The sequence below is a fragment of the Dunckerocampus dactyliophorus genome, chromosome 2, assembly GCF_027744805.1.
Source record: "Dunckerocampus dactyliophorus isolate RoL2022-P2 chromosome 2, RoL_Ddac_1.1, whole genome shotgun sequence".
In the NCBI taxonomy this organism is placed as follows: Eukaryota; Metazoa; Chordata; class Actinopteri; order Syngnathiformes; family Syngnathidae; genus Dunckerocampus; species Dunckerocampus dactyliophorus.
Window position 1 is genome coordinate 5,496,869 of NC_072820.1, and position 21,099 is coordinate 5,517,967.

Below are 21,099 nucleotides of genomic sequence, written 5' to 3' on the forward strand. Positions count from 1 at the left end.
AGCTTATTTTGCGACCTTCAGAGGCCCCGTCTCCTGAAAGAAGGGCATCGTCACTCACAGTGCAGTTACAAGTCCGACCTTTAGGTGGCAACATTGCACCTTTCTGTAGCTAAGGTTTCCACAGCGGTCAGGAAAAATAACATTCACCGACAAATGAAAGTGCAAAGCTAATAAAATAACTCAGACACTAAATGAAAGGGAGAAAAAAAGCATTTGGGAGATAAATCAGAGGGTAGGAAATGATGAAATACCCAATGTGATGTTCTCTAGCTGTCTTCCTGAGGACAAGCCTGATCCTCAGGTGGATCACTGGCTCCATCAGGCAATGGAGACCCTGACCTGGCGACAGCAGAGTCCTGGGGAATACAGAGGAAGCTTTACAAGTGACATCTACACTGGTATGAAAACGTCTTTGCCCGCATTCTGATGTCTTAGTTTTTTTGCATGTTCGTCACACTTAAACGTTTCAGATCATCAAACAAATGTAAGTATTAGTCGATGACAACACAACTGAACACAAAATGCAGTTTTGAAAACTTTTTATTATTAAGGGAGAAAAAAAAACCCAACCTACACGGCCTGTGTGAAAAAGTGATTGCCCCCCTCTTAAAACATAACTTAACTGAGATTAATTGAGATCTATCAGTGTGGAAAAGGGCTATAAAGCCATTTCTAAAGCTTTGGGACTCCAGCAAACCACAGTGAGAGCCATTATTCACAAATGGCAAAAACATGGAACGGTGGTGAAACTTCCCATGAGTGGCCAACCAACCCAAAATGACCCCAAGAGCGCAGCGGTGACTCATCCAAGAGGTCACAAAAGACCCCACAACAACATCCAAAGAACTGCAGGCTTCACTTGCCTCAGTTAAGGTCAGTGTTCATGACTCCACCATAAGAAAGACACTGGGCAAAAACGGCCTGCATGGCAGAGTTCCAAGAAAAAAACACCGCTGAACAAAAAGAAGATTAACACTTGTCTCAATTTTGCCAGAAAACATCTTGATGATCCCCAAGACCTTTGGCAAAATACTCTGTGGTCTGACGAGACAAAAGTTGAACTTTTTGGAAGGTGTTATATCTGGCATAAAGGTAACACTGCATTTCAGAAAAAGAACATAATACCAACAGTAAAATACGGTGGTGGTAGTGTGATGGTCTGGGGCTGTTTTGCTGCTTCAGGACGTGGAAGACTTGCTGTGATAAATGGAACCATGAATTCTGCTGTCTACCAAAAAAATCCTGAGGGAGAATGTCCGGCCATCTGTTGGTGACCTCAAGCTGAAACCAACTTGGGTTCTGCAGCAGGACAATGATCCAAAACACACCAGCAAGTCCACCTCTGAATGGCTGAAGAAAAACAAAATGAAGACTTTGGAGTGGCCTGGTCAAAGTCCTGACCTGAATCCTATTGAGATGCTGTGGCATGACCTTAAAAAGGCGCTTCATGCTGGAAAAGCCTCCAATGTGGCTGAATGACAACAATTCTGCAAAGATGAGTGGGCCAAAATTCCTCCCCAGCGCTGTAAAAGACTCATTGCAAGTTATCACAAACACTTGATTGCAGTTGTTGCTGCTAAGGGTGGCACAACCAGTTATTAGGTTTAGGGGGCAATCACTTTTTCACACATGTTTTTTCTCCCTTAACAATAAAATGTTTAATTTAAAAGCTCATTTTCTGTTCAGTTGTGTTGTTACTGACTAATATTGGAATTTGTTTGATGATCTGAAACATTTAAGTGTGACAAACGTGCAAAAAAATAAGAAATGAGGAAGGGAGCAAACACTTTTTCACACCACTTCATTTCTCATCAAATTGAAAAAATGCAACCTTGAAAGTACAAAATGCATGTTTATTGCAATGTGATGAAAAATGATGGTTAGAATGGAAGTCAATTGAGGTTTTTTTGTCCTCTGGGGACCCCAACGGGTCGTAAATTTAGAATGTGACCCTGATCGTGGCCCCCCACCCCCAACATTCATTATATGGAAAATAACTCATTTGTGTATTTATTCTATGCCGCTTAATCCTCATTATGGTCGTGTGGGTATGCTGGAAGCCCCAGCTGACTTTGGGCGGGAGGTACACCTTGGACTGGTCGCCAGCCAATTGGGTAGTTTTTTATACTAAGTGTGTTTTTCAAAGCAAAAACAGTGACATCATTGAATCCAATGGGCATTTAACAGAGGTGGGAGGAAGTCATTGTTTTGCAAGTCTCAAGTCTTTAAGTCCGAAGTCAGGTCTCAAGTAAAAACGTGCAAGTCCAAGTCAAGTCTCAACCCAAGGCAGGTCTAGGCTTGACATGTTCGAGTCCTTACAAGGCACGAGCACTTGTGCACGTGGCTAACATTTTAGCACGCTCCAGCAGTCTAAGTCTAAGCCACACCCTCGTTTGCTTTTCAACCTGATTGGACGATAATAGATGCATTCAATGAGGCAGATTCAGTAGGAAAATTAGTTGTCTTGCTGGAAATTAGTTGAATATTTTGAATGGGGACAAATTTTACTCAACACACTCACTGGAAATCTCAGGTAGTTTCAAGTCATCAGGCAAAAAGTCTGAGTCGAGTCTCAAGTCAATGATGTCAAAGTCCAAGTCGAGTTGCAAGTCTTTGACGAAATTGTCCAGCAAGTCTAAAATAAAAAAAATTAGGGACCCTGGAGCGTTGAACCCCTACTGGTAAAATACGCCAGCCAGTGGTGGTGGTTTGTATTTTTTGGTTGACAAAAACGTAAACTTGACGCGGTGACATTCAGCATCTTCAAGCTGTACATTTAGTGAATTTTTCCTAAATTATCTTTGACCTTTTTAATCAAGAATCGGCTTGACATTTTTGTGAAATAAGGTCAGAGTATATAAACACGGTGCACTTATCACGTGCGTGCTCATGGAGTCAGTGCGCTAAAGTGTGCACCCCTGCACTAAAAATGCATGCTCCCGAATCCCCAAATTTTGCCCACGTTTTTGCAAGTATGGCGGGTTGGGACCGGGGATTTAAGCAGGTACTTTTAGCAATAAAAAGAACCAGGGTAACGGCTGCCAGCTAGTGTAACTGTGCAAAAGTACGTTGGTGAACCCCAATCTCTGGTGCCTTAAAGAGCCGCTGGACGACCGGTTGACAGCTCTGGGTTTTAGCTCGGCAGCTTCTGCTGCTAAACTCTCATTTAGTGAGGATCGGTGGAACCAGGGTTCCAGGCCTGGCACGTGGACGGACATGAAACACCCCCCCGTAGTCACCTTTACACTTGTATTATCCAGTATAGTCGACATAATAAGAGTAAATAAGCAGCTTAAGACATAAATACGACTCGTGCTCGTGTGTGTTGCTATATAAGTTAAGTGGCGAGCGGACAGGAAGTGACATCGGGGGTTCAGAGTTGAACGGTAGCCTGTGTTTTTATGAGGGATTACAGTCGTCCATCGCAATATTACAGTTCGATTGACGTTCCCTTGCTATATTGCAGTTTTTCAATAATGAATGAATAAATCATCACCGTTTCCTGGTTAAATACAGACTATTTAGAGTAAAAAACAAATTTAAGCAAATTGTACTTAGTCTTGGCCTAAATTAAGCATTTTCAAGCATAAAAATGGCCAAATTAACTACCTAAATGAACTAAAACACAAAAGCATGGCAGAAGTAGCTTTGTAATTGTGAATCTAGCACTGTACCCCACATTGGCCACTAGGTGTCAGTGTTCTGTGAGACAGGCACGTGACTGGTCACTGAGTTTCCCTAGGGAATGCATTTACTGTGACACTGCTCGAGCAGGACCTTTTTTTTACATCTTACTCTGTCTACTATCTTGGGCGATACAAGTGTAAAGCCATTTAAAGCCGTATTTGAATGCGTCTTCTGAATGCCTTATATGTGTATTTTAGTTAATTTAGCCATTTTTATGCTTACAAATGCTTAATTTAGGCAAATAATACAAAAAAATATGCTCAATATGCAGATTTTTGACTAATAATAGGCCATATTCAACCACAAATCAGCATGATTTATTAGCTAATATATTTTTGAAAGAGTGAAGCCGAGACATTTGAAGCACGGAGTGGCGAGGGGGGACTGTAAATTCACAAATCCTAAAAAAAAGGAGCGTGTCTATCACTTTATCTATTGCGTCTGACTGTTTTTTGCTCGGCCTGGTGTTTGAGGACCACTGGGGTAGCGAGCAGATCATCCATATGATGCTAATAAATTGGAACATCACACTAGTCAGCTGTTAAATCAAATCTCCGTGTCTTATTGACGGATGTGTGCCCCCCGTGGGAGATGGGAGCTTTACCGACTGTTCCTCCTTGGCATGGCTGGAGTCGCCCTCGGGCTCTGCAAGGTAGTGATCTGTCGGGAGGTCGCAAGCTTGGGTAGGGGGGCCGTCTGAGGAGGAGCTCTGCTGAAGAGCTGGAGTAGAAGCTGTAAAGTGTTTTTAAGAAGAAACGTAAGGAAAAAGCAAGGAATTCATGGACTAACAAAGTAAAAACAGTGTTGCTCCCTGCAAGGCCAGTGTAAGAGTCAATAAAAATGTAAATAAGTCAGTGTTTTTGCTCACTTATGCACAGGAATAAAACAGTCCTTTAGAGACCATCACATCACAAAGCATCTCCTTGGAGTAAGCATCATAAAAACATCATTTTCAAGGTTCAGCACCAGCACCTGCTTTCTATTACGTCTTATAAAAGGGAAAAGACGCATTGTTTCAGAAATTCCACTCAGAAAGAAGTGGCGGCTCCTCGGCCTTTACAACATGTCATTAGCTCTCTTTTGTCTTCCAGCTAAACTAACATTTTGGCAAAGTTTTGCAGGGTTTGTGAGCAAACACAAACACGACAAGGTGGTGTTTTTGGGTTATTGTTGCGGAGCTTATTGGAAAAGTCATTCATATGCAAAACAAGCAAACAAAGTCAGCATATGTTTTACATAATAATAAATGTTTTATATCCGAGCTTGTGATTAAAAAAGGCCGCAGATGGCAGCGTGATAATGAAGAACACTTACGGGATTCAGTAGACGGAGAAGTGGAGGTACCAGGGCTCAAGGTCATCCGAGACAGATCGAGATCACTCCCTTCCTCTTCGAGTGTTGCAGCAACAGGGGGTGGCAACAGATGACTGCAGACAAGAGCGTCCGGTGCGCTAACAGGGCCCGGGGTCCCACACCTGCTCACCGACACCCCGCCGGGCGGCACTCCTGATGTAGACGGGCCCTCGCCTGCATCCAAGTCCATGCACAGGCCGTCTTTCCCCAGGCTAAGCTGCCTCTGAAGCAGGGCGGGGTCGGCCGTGTGCTGGGGGCTGGTGATGGCCGAGGAAGGGGCGGATAAGTCGCAGGCTTGGGGGCACACGGTCGTAATGGGTACCAGGCCTTGGAGCATGGCAGCTGGGATGGCGTGGCCCCCCACGCCCACAGTCTGGGCCGGCATGTAGGCTGCCATGGCCGCCCACTGCTGCTGCGTGGCTCGGAAAATGTTAGCCTGGCTCCAGATGACGGGCTGACCTCCGGGGAGGACCTGAGCCACCTGGAGGGGCCCCTGCACAGGGAAGGCTAGAGTCTGAGCCTGGGCAGGAAACGGCTGCTGCGCCCACTGGGATGCCTGCACGGGGCCCATGGTCATATAACCTGGAGGGAGGTGAGGAAATGGTGCTCGTTAAGTCTGGAGGAGAAAAAGGGGACTCTTACATGACTACTTTCACTCCGCAAGTCAACATAAGAGACGGAAAGAAATATGTGAAATCACAAAGAAGATCTATGATACTTCTCAAACGGGTCCAACCTGTGTTTCCTTCCCAGACGAGCATGAATCAATTAATTTATAAACTTGGCCACCAGGGGCAAGCAAGCATTAAGTACAAATAGTGCCCCTTCCTTCCAGTTAAATCAGACTGAAATAGTCTTCCAGGATCCATAACATCATCTAAATTCCTGCTTCATTACATCATAAAACAACAACACACATCTTTTTTGCAAGCTTTAGCACCTTCTGTGTTTTCTGTAATTGGGGGGGAAAAGTGCCGAGCTCACCTGACGGCACCGAGGTTGGGCTGAAGGGGGCGTACATCTCAGCGGGATTGGGCTGCTGCTGCTGCTGGCGGCTGCTCCTGCTTGGGTCCAGTGTGTTGGCAGGTGATGGGGGCATCTGAGTGAGCACGTGGCACAGATCATACTTTCATCAAAGTCACCAAGAAGTCGTCATAGCTGTGTTTATTCAGGGGGGGGGAAATGCATAATTGCCCCTCATGACCTTGATATTTGGCCTTTACAGCTGGAGAACACATCTGTACCTCTTTGGCCCAGGAAATAGTAAAAATAATACCTTGGAGTCTCGGAACATTTTTGCAGCTCATTTTTAATTGGATAATTCATTTTAAAAATACAATTACTGTAAAAAAAATGGTAAAAAGTGCCAAAAGGCATAATGTAAGGGAAAGCAGATGAAATGTTGATGCTAAGAACACAAAGCTTACACGGCGTCTCTGCAGCTTTCAACAAGTAAAACGGAAGACTTTTTTTTAAGACCGTAATGAGTACAATTTAAGACCCATTTCACATCCATACTGGCAAAACAGTACAAAAACGAAGGAAACTCAGGCTGGAGGAGCGTGCGTAGCACACTGGCTGGTTGTGCTGCTTTGTGTCCTCCAAAATCTAAACACGAAACAAAGTCAGATCGTCTATTGAAGCGTACGCATTTGTTTGAAATAAATGTAACCTTAATGCATTATTAAATCCTATTTAAGACATTTTAGGAAATTTTAAAAAGCATTTTAGACATTTTAGGGCCTTAACCTGTTCAAGGCATGTAAATATATATTTTACAGCATGTGGAAAAAGTTTGGACCCCCCCACTGCATTAGACTACAACGTATATTCAGTGTTGAGCAAATCACTTAAAAAAACGTATTAGTCATAGCGACCACCCCCCAAAAAAATAATTAGCATCGGAATCACTCGTAAATGTTACCAAAAAAAGAATTATTGTGTTAATTTAAAAAAAAGTAAAATAATTAGCATTTAGCTTTGTGGTGGTGTGCCTTTGAAAGACGTTTCATGACATTAGAAGCTGAGGGCTGAGCTTGTGACTTGCAGTTCTCTCCCAAATGCAGCGTTTTCCTGAGAGTGAGGAAGCGCACATCTCGTTGGCTAGCTAATTAGCTATTTAGCTTCACTGTCGATAACGGTAATGGTGTTGTAAAGTTTGAAATCGTAATTACTGTATTTTCCAGACTTTTTGTCATAGTTTGGCTGGTCCTGCGACTTATAATCAGGTATATCAAAATACGTATATACAGTCATCCCTCGTTTATCGTGGGTAATTGGTTCCAGACCTAACCGCGATCAGTGAATTTCCACAAAGTAGGATATAATATTAATAAACTGAACATACTCTAATTGTGATTTTTTACCATTATTAGAGCTGTAGACATGAAATAACACCCCTATAGTCACTTCTGCACTACTGTTATTCTTTGTTTACACCACATCGAGCAACTCTTGCGTTCCTGCTACGGGATCACTGCAGGGACACAGGGTCCAGTGCGACTTTATTGTGCATTTTGTGACTGATGCGACTTATAGTCCAGAAAATGCAGTAATGAGATTACCCAGTAGTGGAAAACGAACGCATTTATTGTCGACTAATCAGGGATGAGGGATGGAATGGACCCCTCAATTTAGGAAGGACCATTTGTGGAACCTCAGCTTGTTTTTTTGGGATCAAACACCACCAAGGAGGATTAAGGCCACACAAAAAAAGAAGTGTTATGAGATGTTCTGAGAAAAAAGTGAAATGTTGAACGTTATCAGACAAGAAGCTGCCACACTGATACAAATCACCCAAAGCTGAGATCTGAGCCGAGCGTGTCTTGAAGTACTTCATTGATTTTTGCACGTTTATAAAGAAAAAGGTGAACAATATCAAAGTGGTTCTTCCATTTTGCTGTCGTTTGGACACGCCTTCCTCAAGCGATTCTGACTGACAGTTCATTTGACTGGAACGTAATATTAGAGTCAAGTCAAGCAGGACTCACCGAGGGAGGCGTGGACATGTCTCCGAAAAGATCGAAGTGGTTGATATTCTGTGAGCAAAAAGTACAGTGACACATCATGAAATTGAAAATTCAATAGTCATACATGGTTGAATTCATCAGCACATCGACTGTGGCGGTGGTGGAGTTGGTGGGTGAGGGCGGGGGGGCAGTGACAGCTATTCACTCAGGCATTTGTGCTGTGCATGGAAAGAAACAACTATCCCTTTGTTCCATTATCAGAAAATGGATCTAGAACGGGCCTTTCTTGGCTGGCTATAATTGAGTGGGTAAAGGGCTATTCAGTCTCATAAAACAGACTGATTAGATATTCTTGTGTCTGCCAATCAAAAGGGTCCTGTGAGAGTCTGACCTGCTTCAGAACGCTGACGCTGCTATGTGAGCAGATCTGCTCGTGACAGAGGAGCGGATGAAGGAAGAAGCTCCTCGAACCACCCGTCTGAGACAAAGAGGCCGCGTTATGAGTACAAATGACCCTCGCGAGGATGAGGGGAGGGTGGTCGCGGCTATTACTGCTAGCTATGGAAGCGCTACGTTGCATGAAATGGATCTGGGGGCCATGCGTAAGCAGACAATGAATCACCACAAAAGCACAGACAACACCAGGATTTGCATGCTGTAAATAAAGAGCGGCGTGTGGAAACAGAACATTCCCAGAACTGAAAGAAAGAAAGACATGGGAGACACATCCCAGCAATCAGTGTCGCTGCAAACGGGTCTTTTTTATGTCCTCTCTGACATAACCGATCGCACAGTTTGCACTTTGTGACCACCGAGGGCTTGCGGAATGGCTCCGAGTTTGGAGAAAAGTAAACAAGTGTACACAGAGGTCTCTCCCTGCAGGCGCTGACACACATCAGGGGAGCTCTTGGCTCTCGAAAAGCTCCGACTGAATGAACAGACAAGCAGTAACACTTACGAGATATGGAGGCGCTGCTACTTATACGAGCACGGGGCTGTATGAGTGCGATAGTGAGGGGCCGAGGCAGGTTATCTCTTCGGTAACGCTGAGCAACAAGCACAACAACAGTGGCGAGAGAGAAGCGCTGTGCTAGGCCTTTTTTTATTTAGCAGGAATAAAATGCCTTTCTGAGCATGGTGGATGGGATGATTTGTTTTTCTAGATGGATGGGAGGAAAATCAACAAGTGCCATCTGTGCTTCTTTTCACTTAGATCAGGGGTGTCCCAACGTTTTCCACCGAGGACCACATAGCGAAAAATGAAAGGGCGCGAGGGCCACTTGGATATTTTCTCAAGCAACACATGTCGATAGGCTAAGAAGTTCAGGAAAAAAGTGCATCTCAGCTTTGTGATGAAGGTGAAAAAGCCTATTATTAATATCAACTTTGGTCTCTTTTTTCACATTTTCGCTTTTGTTTAAAAAAAAAAAAAAAAAAGGAAAAATATTTCAACTTATTTTTGTAAATTTTCTTTTTGTTATATTACGACTTTATATTCATTCTTTTTCTCATGAGATTACAACTTTTTCTCTTAATATTTCGACTTTTTGCTCAAACAATTAAAAATAAAATTCTATAATAAACTCGTTCAACTTTCTTGTCAATTTTCTTCTCGTAATTATGACTTCATTATCATAATATTTTGACTTCATTCCCATAATATTATAACTTCTTCCGCAACCTAATTTTGTAAGAAATTACAACTTTACTTTGTTTTGTGTGTTTCTCATAATATTACAACACAAACACATTTTTTCTGTAATAGTTCAACTTTATGCTATTAAAATAACATTTTTCCTCATAATAATACGAGTTAATTCTTCCTTTTTTCTCATTCTCTTAATATTTTAACTTTATTTTCATAAAATTACAGTTGTTTTTCCCATTTTTCCATGTTTTTTTTTTTAATTTCCCAAGTATTTCAACTTTCTTCTTGTACATTTCCTTTTCGTAATATTTGGACTTTATTCCCATAACATTTTGACTTCATTCTCGTGACATTATAACTTCTTCCGCAAGCGAATTTCCCAAAAATGACAACTTTATTCATTGTTTTGTTTGTTTCTCATAATATTACGACTTAAAAAAAAACAACAGATTTTTTTCTTTAATATTTCAACTTTATGCTACTAAAATGATATAATTTTTCCTCATAATATTATGACATTCAACTTTTTTCTCTTAATATTTTGACTTATTTCTTGTAAAATTACAGCTGTTTTCCATTTATGCTTTAAAAAAAAGGAAATTCCCACAATTTTAATTTTCTTCTTGCACTTTAAAATTTTCCGTAACATAATTTTCCAAAAATTACAACTTTATTTTGCAGTTTTGTTTGCTTCTCATAATATGACAACGTTACTCTCGTAAAATACAATTTTTTTCCCATTAGATTACAGCTTTTTTCTGTTATTTAAAAAAATGTATTTCTCGTAAAATTACATTCTCCATTTCTGTTGTTGTTTTTTTTATTGTTAATTTTTCCACTATTTCAATTTTCAATTTTCTTCTTGCATTATAACATTTTTCGCACCCAAATTTTGCAAAAATTACAACTTTATTTGTAGTTCTGTTTGCTTCTCATAATATTACGACGTTACTCTCGTAAAATTACGACTTTTTCTCATTAGATAACAACTTTTTTCTCTTAATATTTTGACTTTGCGCTTGTAAGGTTACTGCCGATTTTTCCGTTTTTGCTTTTGTTGTTTTTTTCAGTTATCTTGTTATATTACATTTTTAGGCCAATAAAAAAAAAACAGCCGCGGGCCGCAAATGGCCCCCGGGCCACACTTTGGACACCCCTGACTTAGATGCTTGTCGTTAAGGGAAAGCTTGATGGTGGACTACATGATGGCTACACTGCATGCAGCTCAAGAACCAGTTAGCCCACCGACAAACCTCTCATCTTCTAAGAGGAGGATGAAACATCCTCCCTTGTATTTACTTTTAATTGCTGAGATGTAACGACTACGGTTGAGCAATCAGATTTCCATCAAGAGGAGCCTTCAGAGAGGTTTGCGGGCAGGTGGAAGAGGAGTAAAGAAACAAATAATAAAAATAAAAACACCTACAGTCATGAAATGGCGTTTGGGGACATCATAGATGCCTTCCTTCTGCTGACTGGTTGGGACCTGCATTGGATCGGAGGTCGATTGAAATGTAAATAGCATGGCAACACTGCTTTGCATCTTATTATTTCATATCAGCAGCTGAGACATGTTTACTAAAGTAGAAAAAGCTTACGACATCCATTTTGATTCAGTCCATTTGTTATGTAATTGTATCTTTTGGAGCGATGGGATTATGCAAATTCTACAGTTGTGCCGCTGAATCAATTGTGGTTAAATCAATATTGATTGCAAACAATGGCTGAGGATGCTGGGTAAGTATTAGGAGGGCCTATTGTTATTCTGCACGAGCGCAGCTCATCTGACAATAAGAAATTGCCTCAGCTAATATTTCCCTCACAGTCACGCCAACGAGCTGTCGCTTTTAACCTCTCCGCCTGTCTCTCCGTCTCTCCCTCCGCTGGTTAACCCACCCAAGTCGATTGATCTTGTTTCACTGCCAGATCAAATGGCATGGCATGTGATTAATCTCTCTCTATTTCACTGCATCTTTCATCTTCAGAGGAAGATACAGAGCGGCCAAAAGAGGAGGAGGAGGAGGAGGAGGAGGAAGGATGGGAGGACGACGTCGTATTAAACCATACAACAGGTCCCTGGAATCTTAGCTGGTCCTTCAAGTGGTCTCAAGGGGGAGAACAAGTCAAAGGTCTGAACCACACAGATAAAACTGACTGCGCTGCGACTCTTTTCATTTTGACATCTCAAACACGACCTCCACGCTTCCTTCAGCGCTTTTCATCCTCAGCCTTTTGACGCCTGATTTGAACCTGAATCTGCAGAAATGTCTCAGCTTGATGAGCTGCTGCTCGTACGACCATCAGCCATCACAGGGCATATAATAATAAGGGAGAAGAAAAGGGGGGAGGGCGATGCTTTGTCTTTGTACCTGATAAACGCTCTCCTCTGACTGGGGGCCACGGAGGGGTTCGTGTCCAGCCTCAAACACTATGTACTACAGAACAAGGTGTGGAAGTGCAGAGAGGGGAGACGCACAGCAAAATATATGAGGGGGTGACACATGATGGGAGTAAATGACAGCACACGAGGGGGGGAGCGGGTGGGTGGTATCGAGTGGGGAGTGAAATGGGACCGGGGAGGGTGTAAAACGCAAAATGGAGCATAAGAGAGAGGGGGGCATGAGGAGAGAAAGAAAAAAAAAAGGTGGGAAGAGGAAAGAGCACAAGTATAAAAGGTCAGGCAGTAGTTCATAGCAGTGTGGAGGTCGTAACAGCAACATGATGCTCCACGTCTTTGACAAGCTAAGAAATGTCATCTATTTGGCTAAGCATGTCTTTCATGGATGACATCTTCTAACACTTTCACGGATCTCACATCAAAGGAATAGTTCAGAGTTTCGAAAAAAGATGCATATTTAGATTTCTACTCAGTGAAGGAAGCCTCTTTGTTCATTTCAGTGCAGGACCATGCGACTTCCCGCAAGCCAATCAGCAAATACACAGGTGCATCTCAAGACATCTACCGGGTGGGTGGGGGGGGTGTCACGTGATCTCGCATCACGACATCTCGCGAGACTAAAACGTGAGCAGATTCCTCGAACTATTCCTTTAGATCCCTGGCCGTCTACCTGGAGTTTTGTCAACCAACATCAACATCACTCAAAGCTGCAAAATGAATGAACTTTATGCAGACTTGAAGAGCGACAAAACAGGTGATTTGGGAGGTGTTTGGAGGTGTGAGTTGAGAGTCAGAGTTAGTGTTGTCTGTATTCAGTGTGAGCAGCAACACAGAGACGTAAAACAAGTGCAGCCAAATGCACGGGGCAAAAGGGGGGTTGGGGTGGGGAGGTGGATGCGTTCAGTCACAGTTCCGGGTGGGGGCGTGTCGTTGGATAAAACTGGAACATGGACAACATAAAAAATATGGTTTAACAACATTGCAACTGGCAAATGGACGTTGAATGGTTGAACAAAACTGTCTGCAAAGATGGTCCACGGGGGATCACTGGGGTGTCGGAATTGAATGAACCATTAATTTGAGCAGGTTGGTGACTAAACAGAATATGCAAATGAAGGAGCAAATACTTTCAAACTCCCGCAGGTTCAAGAGGAGAAAACCACAAGGGGTTCTACCACAAGTCTACCTGGTAAACTGGATCGTCCACTTCGTCCTCCAGGATGGTCTGTGCGGGGGGGGGGGGGGGGGGGGGGGGGGGGGGGGGGGGGGGGGGGGGGGGGGGGATAGACGGCAGATGACACATTTAGGTTTCTTAAATCAGCAAAACAAGACACTAAAGAAAGACTAAATAAATAAAGACTTCATCCTTATGTCACACACACACACACACGCATGTGGCACATGACTACTGGGATAGGCTCCAGCTAACATAGGCTCTAACGAGGACAAGTACTTTAGAAAATGGTTGGATGGATGCAGTGTAGAATAGTGGTGCATTTTATGTCTCTAAAACGGCAGCATTCAATGTTTCGGATCTCATGAGACTGTGCATGTGTACCTAATAAATTGACATGTGATTGTATACGGTGGATCCCCGCACATTTGAGAGTCAACATTCACGGTCCCGCAAATTTGCAGATTTTTGGTTTAAAAAATGTAATAAAAAAAAAAAAATTATGAAAATGATTTATTTATTAACTTTGAAAAATTATTATTTTTTTATTTTGGACATTTTGCACTTTGTTCTGAGGTCTTTGAACGCACAATAGTTGTGTGCTGAGATGCGAAAACTTGCATAGTTACGGAAGCACTAGCTTCAACCGTCATCAGCCATCTTACATTGCCATTAATTACGCGTTTTATACTCGCACCTTGTTTGTTCGGCGGTCCTCGAACACACCGCAGTTGTGTGCTGTGCCTGCCTACAACACGACTCCGATTCCATCTGGTCATGGATTACCTCACATTATCATACATTTCATACTTTAAATGTGTTTGATAAGTGTGTGAGCCATATTCAGAGCTTAAACTGGATTGTGAGGGAGCAATGGCAATTGAAGAGACAAGGGGAGGGCTCTGGAGCTGAAGCTAGCAGGAGGGTTTTATGGCTGTATCAATTACTGGTGGTTTTTCACCATTCACTGACGTAACCCCCGTGAAAAGCGCATGTTTTGGAATAAAAACACTGCCTACACAACAGAGGGAGATTTCTCAAGTGTGACTACATTATTATGTGTGATCATGCCTGAATGAGAAGCCTAATGCCACGTTTTTTCCCCAGTCCTACCTGGTAGACCGCCTGCTCACAGTGTTTGTCCTTCTGGGCCTTTTTTTCCATGTCTTCTCGCTGCTTAATGTCGTAGATGAGCGTGAAGAGGTCACGCAGGTCAATGATGAGAGGCTCCGCCTGCATAGAGGAGTGAAAATAGAAGGAAGATGGTGTGAGAATAGGGGATTAATCCAGTTAAGGCAAGAGGATTTGGAGAGGGAGGATTTGGAAAAGGCAATACACTGAGGAATATGCTAATAGAAGAATGGAAAGGCAAAAACCGAGAATGACAAGACAAAGATATTTGCACCAAAATAAGCCTAAGAGGTAAACATGTCCAAAATGACATGTCTTTTTAACATGAATTTGATTGTTTTTGTACTACAATGGAACCCGCTCAAGTCAATCCCACTTATATGTCGAACAACCTGGTCCTTCGTGTAATTATTATTAGCAAAAAGTCACTCGACCAATCAGAGAACAAAAAAATCCACATGAACTCATTCAATACCAAAGACGTATTTATACCTTTTTATAAACCCGAACGTCCCCCCAAAGATTTATTTATCCAGAGTTGAAAAGAGGTGATGACGTAACTGCACACTAATAGATGTCATTTTTACTGCAGTTTTAAGGCATAAAAACGGCCACAAGGTGGCAGAAGTGCATCTGATAAAAACTCGTCATGGATCATTTGCATGTAAAAACACACTCGACGGCAAGGAGGAAGTGGAAGAGCATGGAGACTCCTCCATGCAGAGTAGAGTGCAGGAGGTTACACATGGTAGGGACACTTTAACGCATAAACACGCACACACAGTTTAGTTCCAAAAGTGAAAACTGTAAATAGTTCATGGTGTTATATTTGTAAATAAATTGTTACTTTGATGTAACCCCTTTTTTGTGTTGTTTATGTTGGTATAGTTGTTTAGATATTTGAGCTGTCACAAAAGCTAAAAAAAGTGAAAGTTATGCTTGAAATGTATCTTTTCACAAAAAGCTGTTTTTCTCCCTTTTCTCGTTGGGAACTGATATTTCCCTAAAATGTACCTACAGTATGTTCTACTGCTAAATACTAAAGGACGGAAAAAGGGAGAAACAAAGTTCTGTTTTTCCTGATGAAAGACAGGAGTCTAAGCTTTCTTTTGGTAGGTTCCATTTTTATATAACCATAAAACACAATATTCTGTGTGCCCTGAAAAATCTGTCAAAATTGTCTAAAATGGCCGGGACTGAAGGGGCTGTCTTTTGAAAAATGGCTGGCATTGGATGAGTTAAAAGCAAATCAGAAATCTGCCACATTGCTAATAATGCTTAAGTGACATGGGCCAGCACCCCTGATTCTGAAGGCCCTGGGCAGATTAGGCTGACATGGCAACACGTAGAAGATGAAATCTTATTGGACCAAAAACTCTAACATATACAAACGCTACTGGAAGCAGTGCAGCCAAGGGACATGCTACAAAATGAAAATAATAGACTGTTGGGAATAAATTACAACAACTTCATGGAACAAATACTGCACTTTAAATGTAAATGCAGGTCAATGCTTCTGGTGGTGTTTAGGCCAGCAGAGAAGGCTTTGCTGGCCCTGACGGCACACCACAGGTGTAAATGAATAATGTTGTTATGAAATGTGATTTTGTCATGCATTTTCAGCAATAGTTATGAAGAGCGATACAAAGAAAAGTACTCGCCGATTGTGAGGTCTTGATGGCCACAAACCTATGGTGACCCTCTTTTCCGCAAACGTAGCCAAAGGCCCGGTGGTCTCTGGTGTCCTTGGCGATGTAGCTGATTTCATGGACTGAGTGGTGATGCAGTAGCACCTGGACAACAGCACAGGCAGAGAAAAATAGTTGGTCGACTTGAGGCGTTTAATAACTACTTTGGGTGTTGTGTTGCTCCAGGAGTCCCCCGATATCACTGTTCATTTGTTCACAAACTGTATCCGTGTTGCATATTGTACAGTTAATTTTACATGTTAGGGAATGACTCCGTAATAATTTGATAGTTTTTTAATATCTATGCAGCACGCATTCTTTTTGAAAGAATATAAAATGCTGCTACGCACGCAACAGCTTAGTTCTGTGTTGTTGTTTGTTTTCATTGGTACATATTGTCTAGACTCTGCAGGTTGAAAATGCATTCATCGTAAATGGAAAAAAAAATGACACACACACACACTGAAACACACACACTTTTAGGCGGTGCGAGTTTGGAGCTGTCACCCAGGCACATCCACCTGCTTCCCCCCACATTAGCAGAGATAAGCTGAGGCGCCGGGGAGGAGCTTTCCTCTGAATATTAGCAGATATTAGACACATTCAGCGGGGAGCGTGTGGAGTGACGCTTTAGATTAATGTAGAACACAAAACTAATACGACTCCATTCAGCTGAGAATCATGTCAGCTTTACATAAAGTGCTTCCATATCCTGCAGGGGAGCAATCCTCCATTTGCTCCGTCATAACTTAAGAGCGATATTGAGTGTGGAGGGTTATTTACTGCCGGTAATCAGTGAATTAAATGACGAGCATTAGGGGACATGCATTCCAAAACAACAAATAGCCTTGTCAGAGCTGCTTGGTTCGCCTAATGGCACATCAGTCATGCTCAAAACACATATTATCAAAGACGGGTGTTTTTTTTCCCCCTGTTGGAAGGAGTAGTGTCATGGAGGTCGAAAGCTACAGGCCAAATGCTGCATAATTATAAGTTTAGCACAGCTGAAGTGGAGCTGCAGTGTAATTAGTATTAGAGGCAATGATCATTAAGGGGTGGAACAGCGTGCTAATTATCAGTTAGTGCTGATGAGAACAGAGGGCCTATCTAACCGACACCATGCCGCAGTACGGGGGTGGTGGGAGCCGGGCCTCTCGATCATCCCATAATGGAACAGCAGGGCTGTGAGCCCGCCAGGGGGAAGGAGGCCAGGATGGAGGTAGAAACAGCCCGTCTCCTAACATTACCATAAGATTGCTCATCGCACTGTGCTGCATCATTAGCAGGCAGACAGGCCCAGCCAGTCATCTGAAGGATTTCCCCAAGCATAACCCTGCTCTTACTGGGATGTAAGTTAAACCAGTTTACTCTGGGCCAATTAGCTTCTGCCAGAGACCTGCCATCATCAGTTATGAGCTGGACGACTAAATATTCTTTGGAAAGCTTTGCCGTCCAAAGAAAATGATCGGAATAACCTTGCGCGTCAGCTCTCTCCTGTGTTGCGAGATGTTGTTTTAATGCCAAGCTCACAAGATGGCGGCGCTGGCAGCAGTAGTCAAGTGTGCAAACATCTGCCCTCTGGATGTCCTACACTGTAGCTTCGCAGTACAGCAGCTGGCAGAGGCCTCCTGGTGCAGCTGGGCTTAGCACAACACCCCCGACACAGACTTGATACTCACCCCTGATCTTTCACAGTAAATCTTGATCCCTCCGAAGGAGACCGTCAAGAAGACTCTCTGCTTGTGCTCCCCTTTGGAACGTGCAGACGAAGCCATGCCCTGCAGGAGGTAAAAGTGAGCGACGTGAGCAGATGTAAGCATAGGAGCGACGCACAGCCTTGGTTTATTCCGACTCAGGTGAGTGGGCGACGGAAGGGGGGACAGCTGTTACGTAAGGTGTGATAGGACAGCGTGTTCTTTCAGGCGTCTTTTTCTGAAAGCCTCACTCTCAGAGGAATCGCATCACCTCGTGCGGCGAGTTGTATCATAATTGCTGTCTTTTCTTCCTCGCAGGCACGTCTTCTCTTCAAGTAGGTCTGCTGCGCTTCATCGTGACACACGTGAGTGCTAGCTGACAACAATAAGTGGAGATTTGCTGACAAAATGCATCGACCAGATCGCTTCCGCGGCTCGCACGTAATGCTGACAGAACAACCAGGCCAGCCTTTGAAGTTCGCTCTTTTCCCAGGGAACAGCTCAACGCTGATTTAAAAAAAACAAAAAAAAAACAATTAACGTTTCCACTGTGCTCCGTTTGACGAGACCCGTGTGCTTGACGTGTCTTTCATGGAACAAAGGCTGCCAGAGAAGAAAAAGGGGAGGAGAAGGAGAGAGTGAACAGGAGAAGAAAAGACCTGCCTGATGTTTGACAAAACCACAGTGACATTAACAAGTGGTCGACCTCATTTGCACATCAGCACCCCTCTACCTCTTTCAAAGCTCAGGCCATGTTTGACATACCAGCCGTTTTGATTTCATTCATCCGCATAAAATACACCATATGCACCAGAACATCCATCCATCCATCCATCCATCTATCTTCTTATGCTTATCCGGGGTCGGGTCGCGGGGGCAGCAGCCTAAGCAGAGAAGCCCAGACTTCCGTCTCCCCGGCGACTTCATCCAGCTCCTCCCGGAGAATCCTGAGGTAGTCTCGATAGTCTCTATTTATACTGTATAGTCTCTCCAACGTGTCCTGGCTCGATCGGACGTGCCCTGAACACCTCCCCTGGGAGGCATCCGGGAGGCATCCTAAGCAGATGTCCATGGTAGTAGTCGTTCTAGTAGTAGTTCGAGCATAGAAAACCTGTTTACGACCTTCTAAATACAGTTTTTAGCATGAAATAACACCGCTATAGTCACTTTTACACACGTATTACCCAATATAGTAGACATAATAGACATCTTAGACATAAATAAGACGTAACACAGTGGCTATTGTCTCATTAATGTAACCTTACTGACCTAATAAGGTAATGCTGCTGTTTTTGGTTAAAGAGTTACTCACAATGCACTTCGATCACTTTATTAACGAGTGGAGAACATATATCCAGTGAACATTCAAACAGCAGCTGCTGTCGGCCACAACTCATGCCAGTCTCAACACTGCTAACACTCAGCAAAACACGATCAACTCGAGCTAGCTGACGTCACATATGTCACGTCCCCGGCTCCGCTCCTGAAAGGATAATCTTACACTATATATTACGTTCTCTGAACGTGTTATATTTTTTATTTTTGTTCATTTAGCCATTTTTACGCTTGAAAATGCTTAATTTAGAATACATAAAATTTGCATAAATATGCTTTTTTTTTTTTTTTTTTACTAATAATAGGCTGTATTCAACCACAAAATAGTAATCATTTATTAATTCATTCATTTTTGGAAAAACGCAACAGAGTGAGGGCGCAATGTAGCGTGGGACGGCTGTACAGTGGAACTTTGGTTAGCATTCACCCCCGGTTAGCGTGTTTTTCAGTTTACGTCAAACATGTATGCCAAAATTGAGCGTACTATATGGCGTGTGAGTGTATTTGTGTTCTTAATGTTTTTTTTTTTTTTTAATAGCACCACCTTTGTGTTTTGCCATGAGTTATTTCTTGAAATGGATCGTGTTTCCCACCTTCTTGATCAAAATGCTGGCACTTTCAACTTTCTTTGGCTCCATTGTGGGTTATTTTGCAGACGTGATAAAAAAAACCCATAAACTTGTGGTGTAACTGTGTTAGTTAGCAAAGAACTACCAACACTACATGTATTAGCAAGCTACTAGGATGCTAGCAAAGACATTTTCTGATAAATATATTAAGAACACAGTGTGTATTAATAACCTGACAAGACACGCGCCATATTGCACGATAAGTGAAAAATGTACGCAAACCGAGGCAAAATTTGGTGCAACTTTTTGACACTAACCGGGGCGTACGCTAACTGAGGTTCCACTGTATATAAGGGTGAAGACGTAATTCCCCTTTGAGGATTAAAATAAGAAAATGCAGGATTAAAACTGAAGACTGTGTGTGTTCTGGTCACTGCAAAGGAGGGGAGCAAGTACAGTAGTACCTCGCATAACATAAACCTCCTTTTAGCTAAATTCCACTGAACGTAAAGAATCTATGTAAAGTTTTTGCATCGTATTACGGAAGAAATTCCATATAATGTAAAGTGTCAAGCTGGCGCAAGTTTTTTTTTTTTCAATCAACTTTATTTATGCCTCAAGTCGGTGCAAGTTCAGACTAACACTTGGTGACGCCTTCTGACGCTTCACGCTCTCATTGGCTGATTTTCGGGGCACCGCCTCCACTCTCATCTCATTGGCTGATTTTCGGGGCACCGCCTCCGCTCTCATCTCATCGGCTGACTTATACAGCACGTTTGTGCGAGAAACAGGCTTCTCCCTTCAACGTCCTTCATCTTTATAATCGCCCTTAAACTAACTTAAACAATTAAGTTAAGTTACAAATTCAAATTTTGCACACAACATTATCTTGTAGTGCGTGTGCGTTTGTCTCTGAGACCAGATGACTCTTAGACTCTTTAAGGCTAGTCCTCCGCCTCCTTCCTGCCTCCACTTGTGTGCTCTTGATCAAGACATTTCGTGAACGGTAAGATTGTTTTTGTTTTTCAGTTTTATTCATTTACAGTAATCTTATTTATTACCTTATTTTATATTGGAATGTTACTCTACTATGTTTATGCTAACGCTTTCTTATATTTTCCCACCATATTTGGTGGACTTTGAATATTTTGAAGTGTTAAAGGGGTGAGTTTGGGAAGATCTTGGAACAGATTAGGCTATTTACATGTACAGTATTTTACGCTTCGTATAACATAAAAACCCTATAACAAAAAGGTTCTCGTAACGGATTATTTACGTTCTAGGCGCGTCTACTGTATTTTCTTCTAGTTTCATTTCCTGTAAGTGTAATAGTTAATTGTTTCAATACCTTTGTCCATATATTGAATCTGCTGCCACAGATCAGATAATCACGGCAAGTGTTGGACATAAAAAACAGAAGTTGGTGAGAAAGAGGCAGATGGGTGGCAGAGTC

General features: G+C 42.5%; 1 protein-coding gene and 1 long non-coding RNA gene across 2 annotated transcripts in view; one reads left to right on the forward strand and one right to left on the reverse strand.

Annotated features, from left to right (window-relative positions):
- Positions 1–21,099, reverse strand: part of LOC129177244 (complement component C8 beta chain-like) — an 87,340-nt gene that overhangs the window by 12,644 nt on the left and 53,597 nt on the right. Inside the window, exons 4-14 of the mRNA XM_054768145.1 lie at positions 17,728–17,826; positions 16,022–16,153; positions 14,343–14,462; positions 13,242–13,280; positions 12,027–12,092; positions 11,084–11,143; positions 8,031–8,078; positions 6,025–6,139; positions 5,002–5,622; positions 4,292–4,419; positions 291–356 (exon numbers count right to left, since the gene is read on the reverse strand). Coding sequence (XP_054624120.1) covers positions 291–356; positions 4,292–4,419; positions 5,002–5,622; positions 6,025–6,139; positions 8,031–8,078; positions 11,084–11,143; positions 12,027–12,092; positions 13,242–13,280; positions 14,343–14,462; positions 16,022–16,153; positions 17,728–17,826 — 1,494 coding nt within the window. The remainder of the gene's footprint in view (positions 1–290; positions 357–4,291; positions 4,420–5,001; positions 5,623–6,024; positions 6,140–8,030; positions 8,079–11,083; positions 11,144–12,026; positions 12,093–13,241; positions 13,281–14,342; positions 14,463–16,021; positions 16,154–17,727; positions 17,827–21,099) is intronic.
- On the forward strand, positions 374–1,620 carry LOC129194925 (uncharacterized). The gene is made up of 3 exons (XR_008573829.1): positions 374–873; positions 995–1,092; positions 1,183–1,620. It is a non-coding gene; the product is annotated as an uncharacterized LOC129194925 (long non-coding RNA).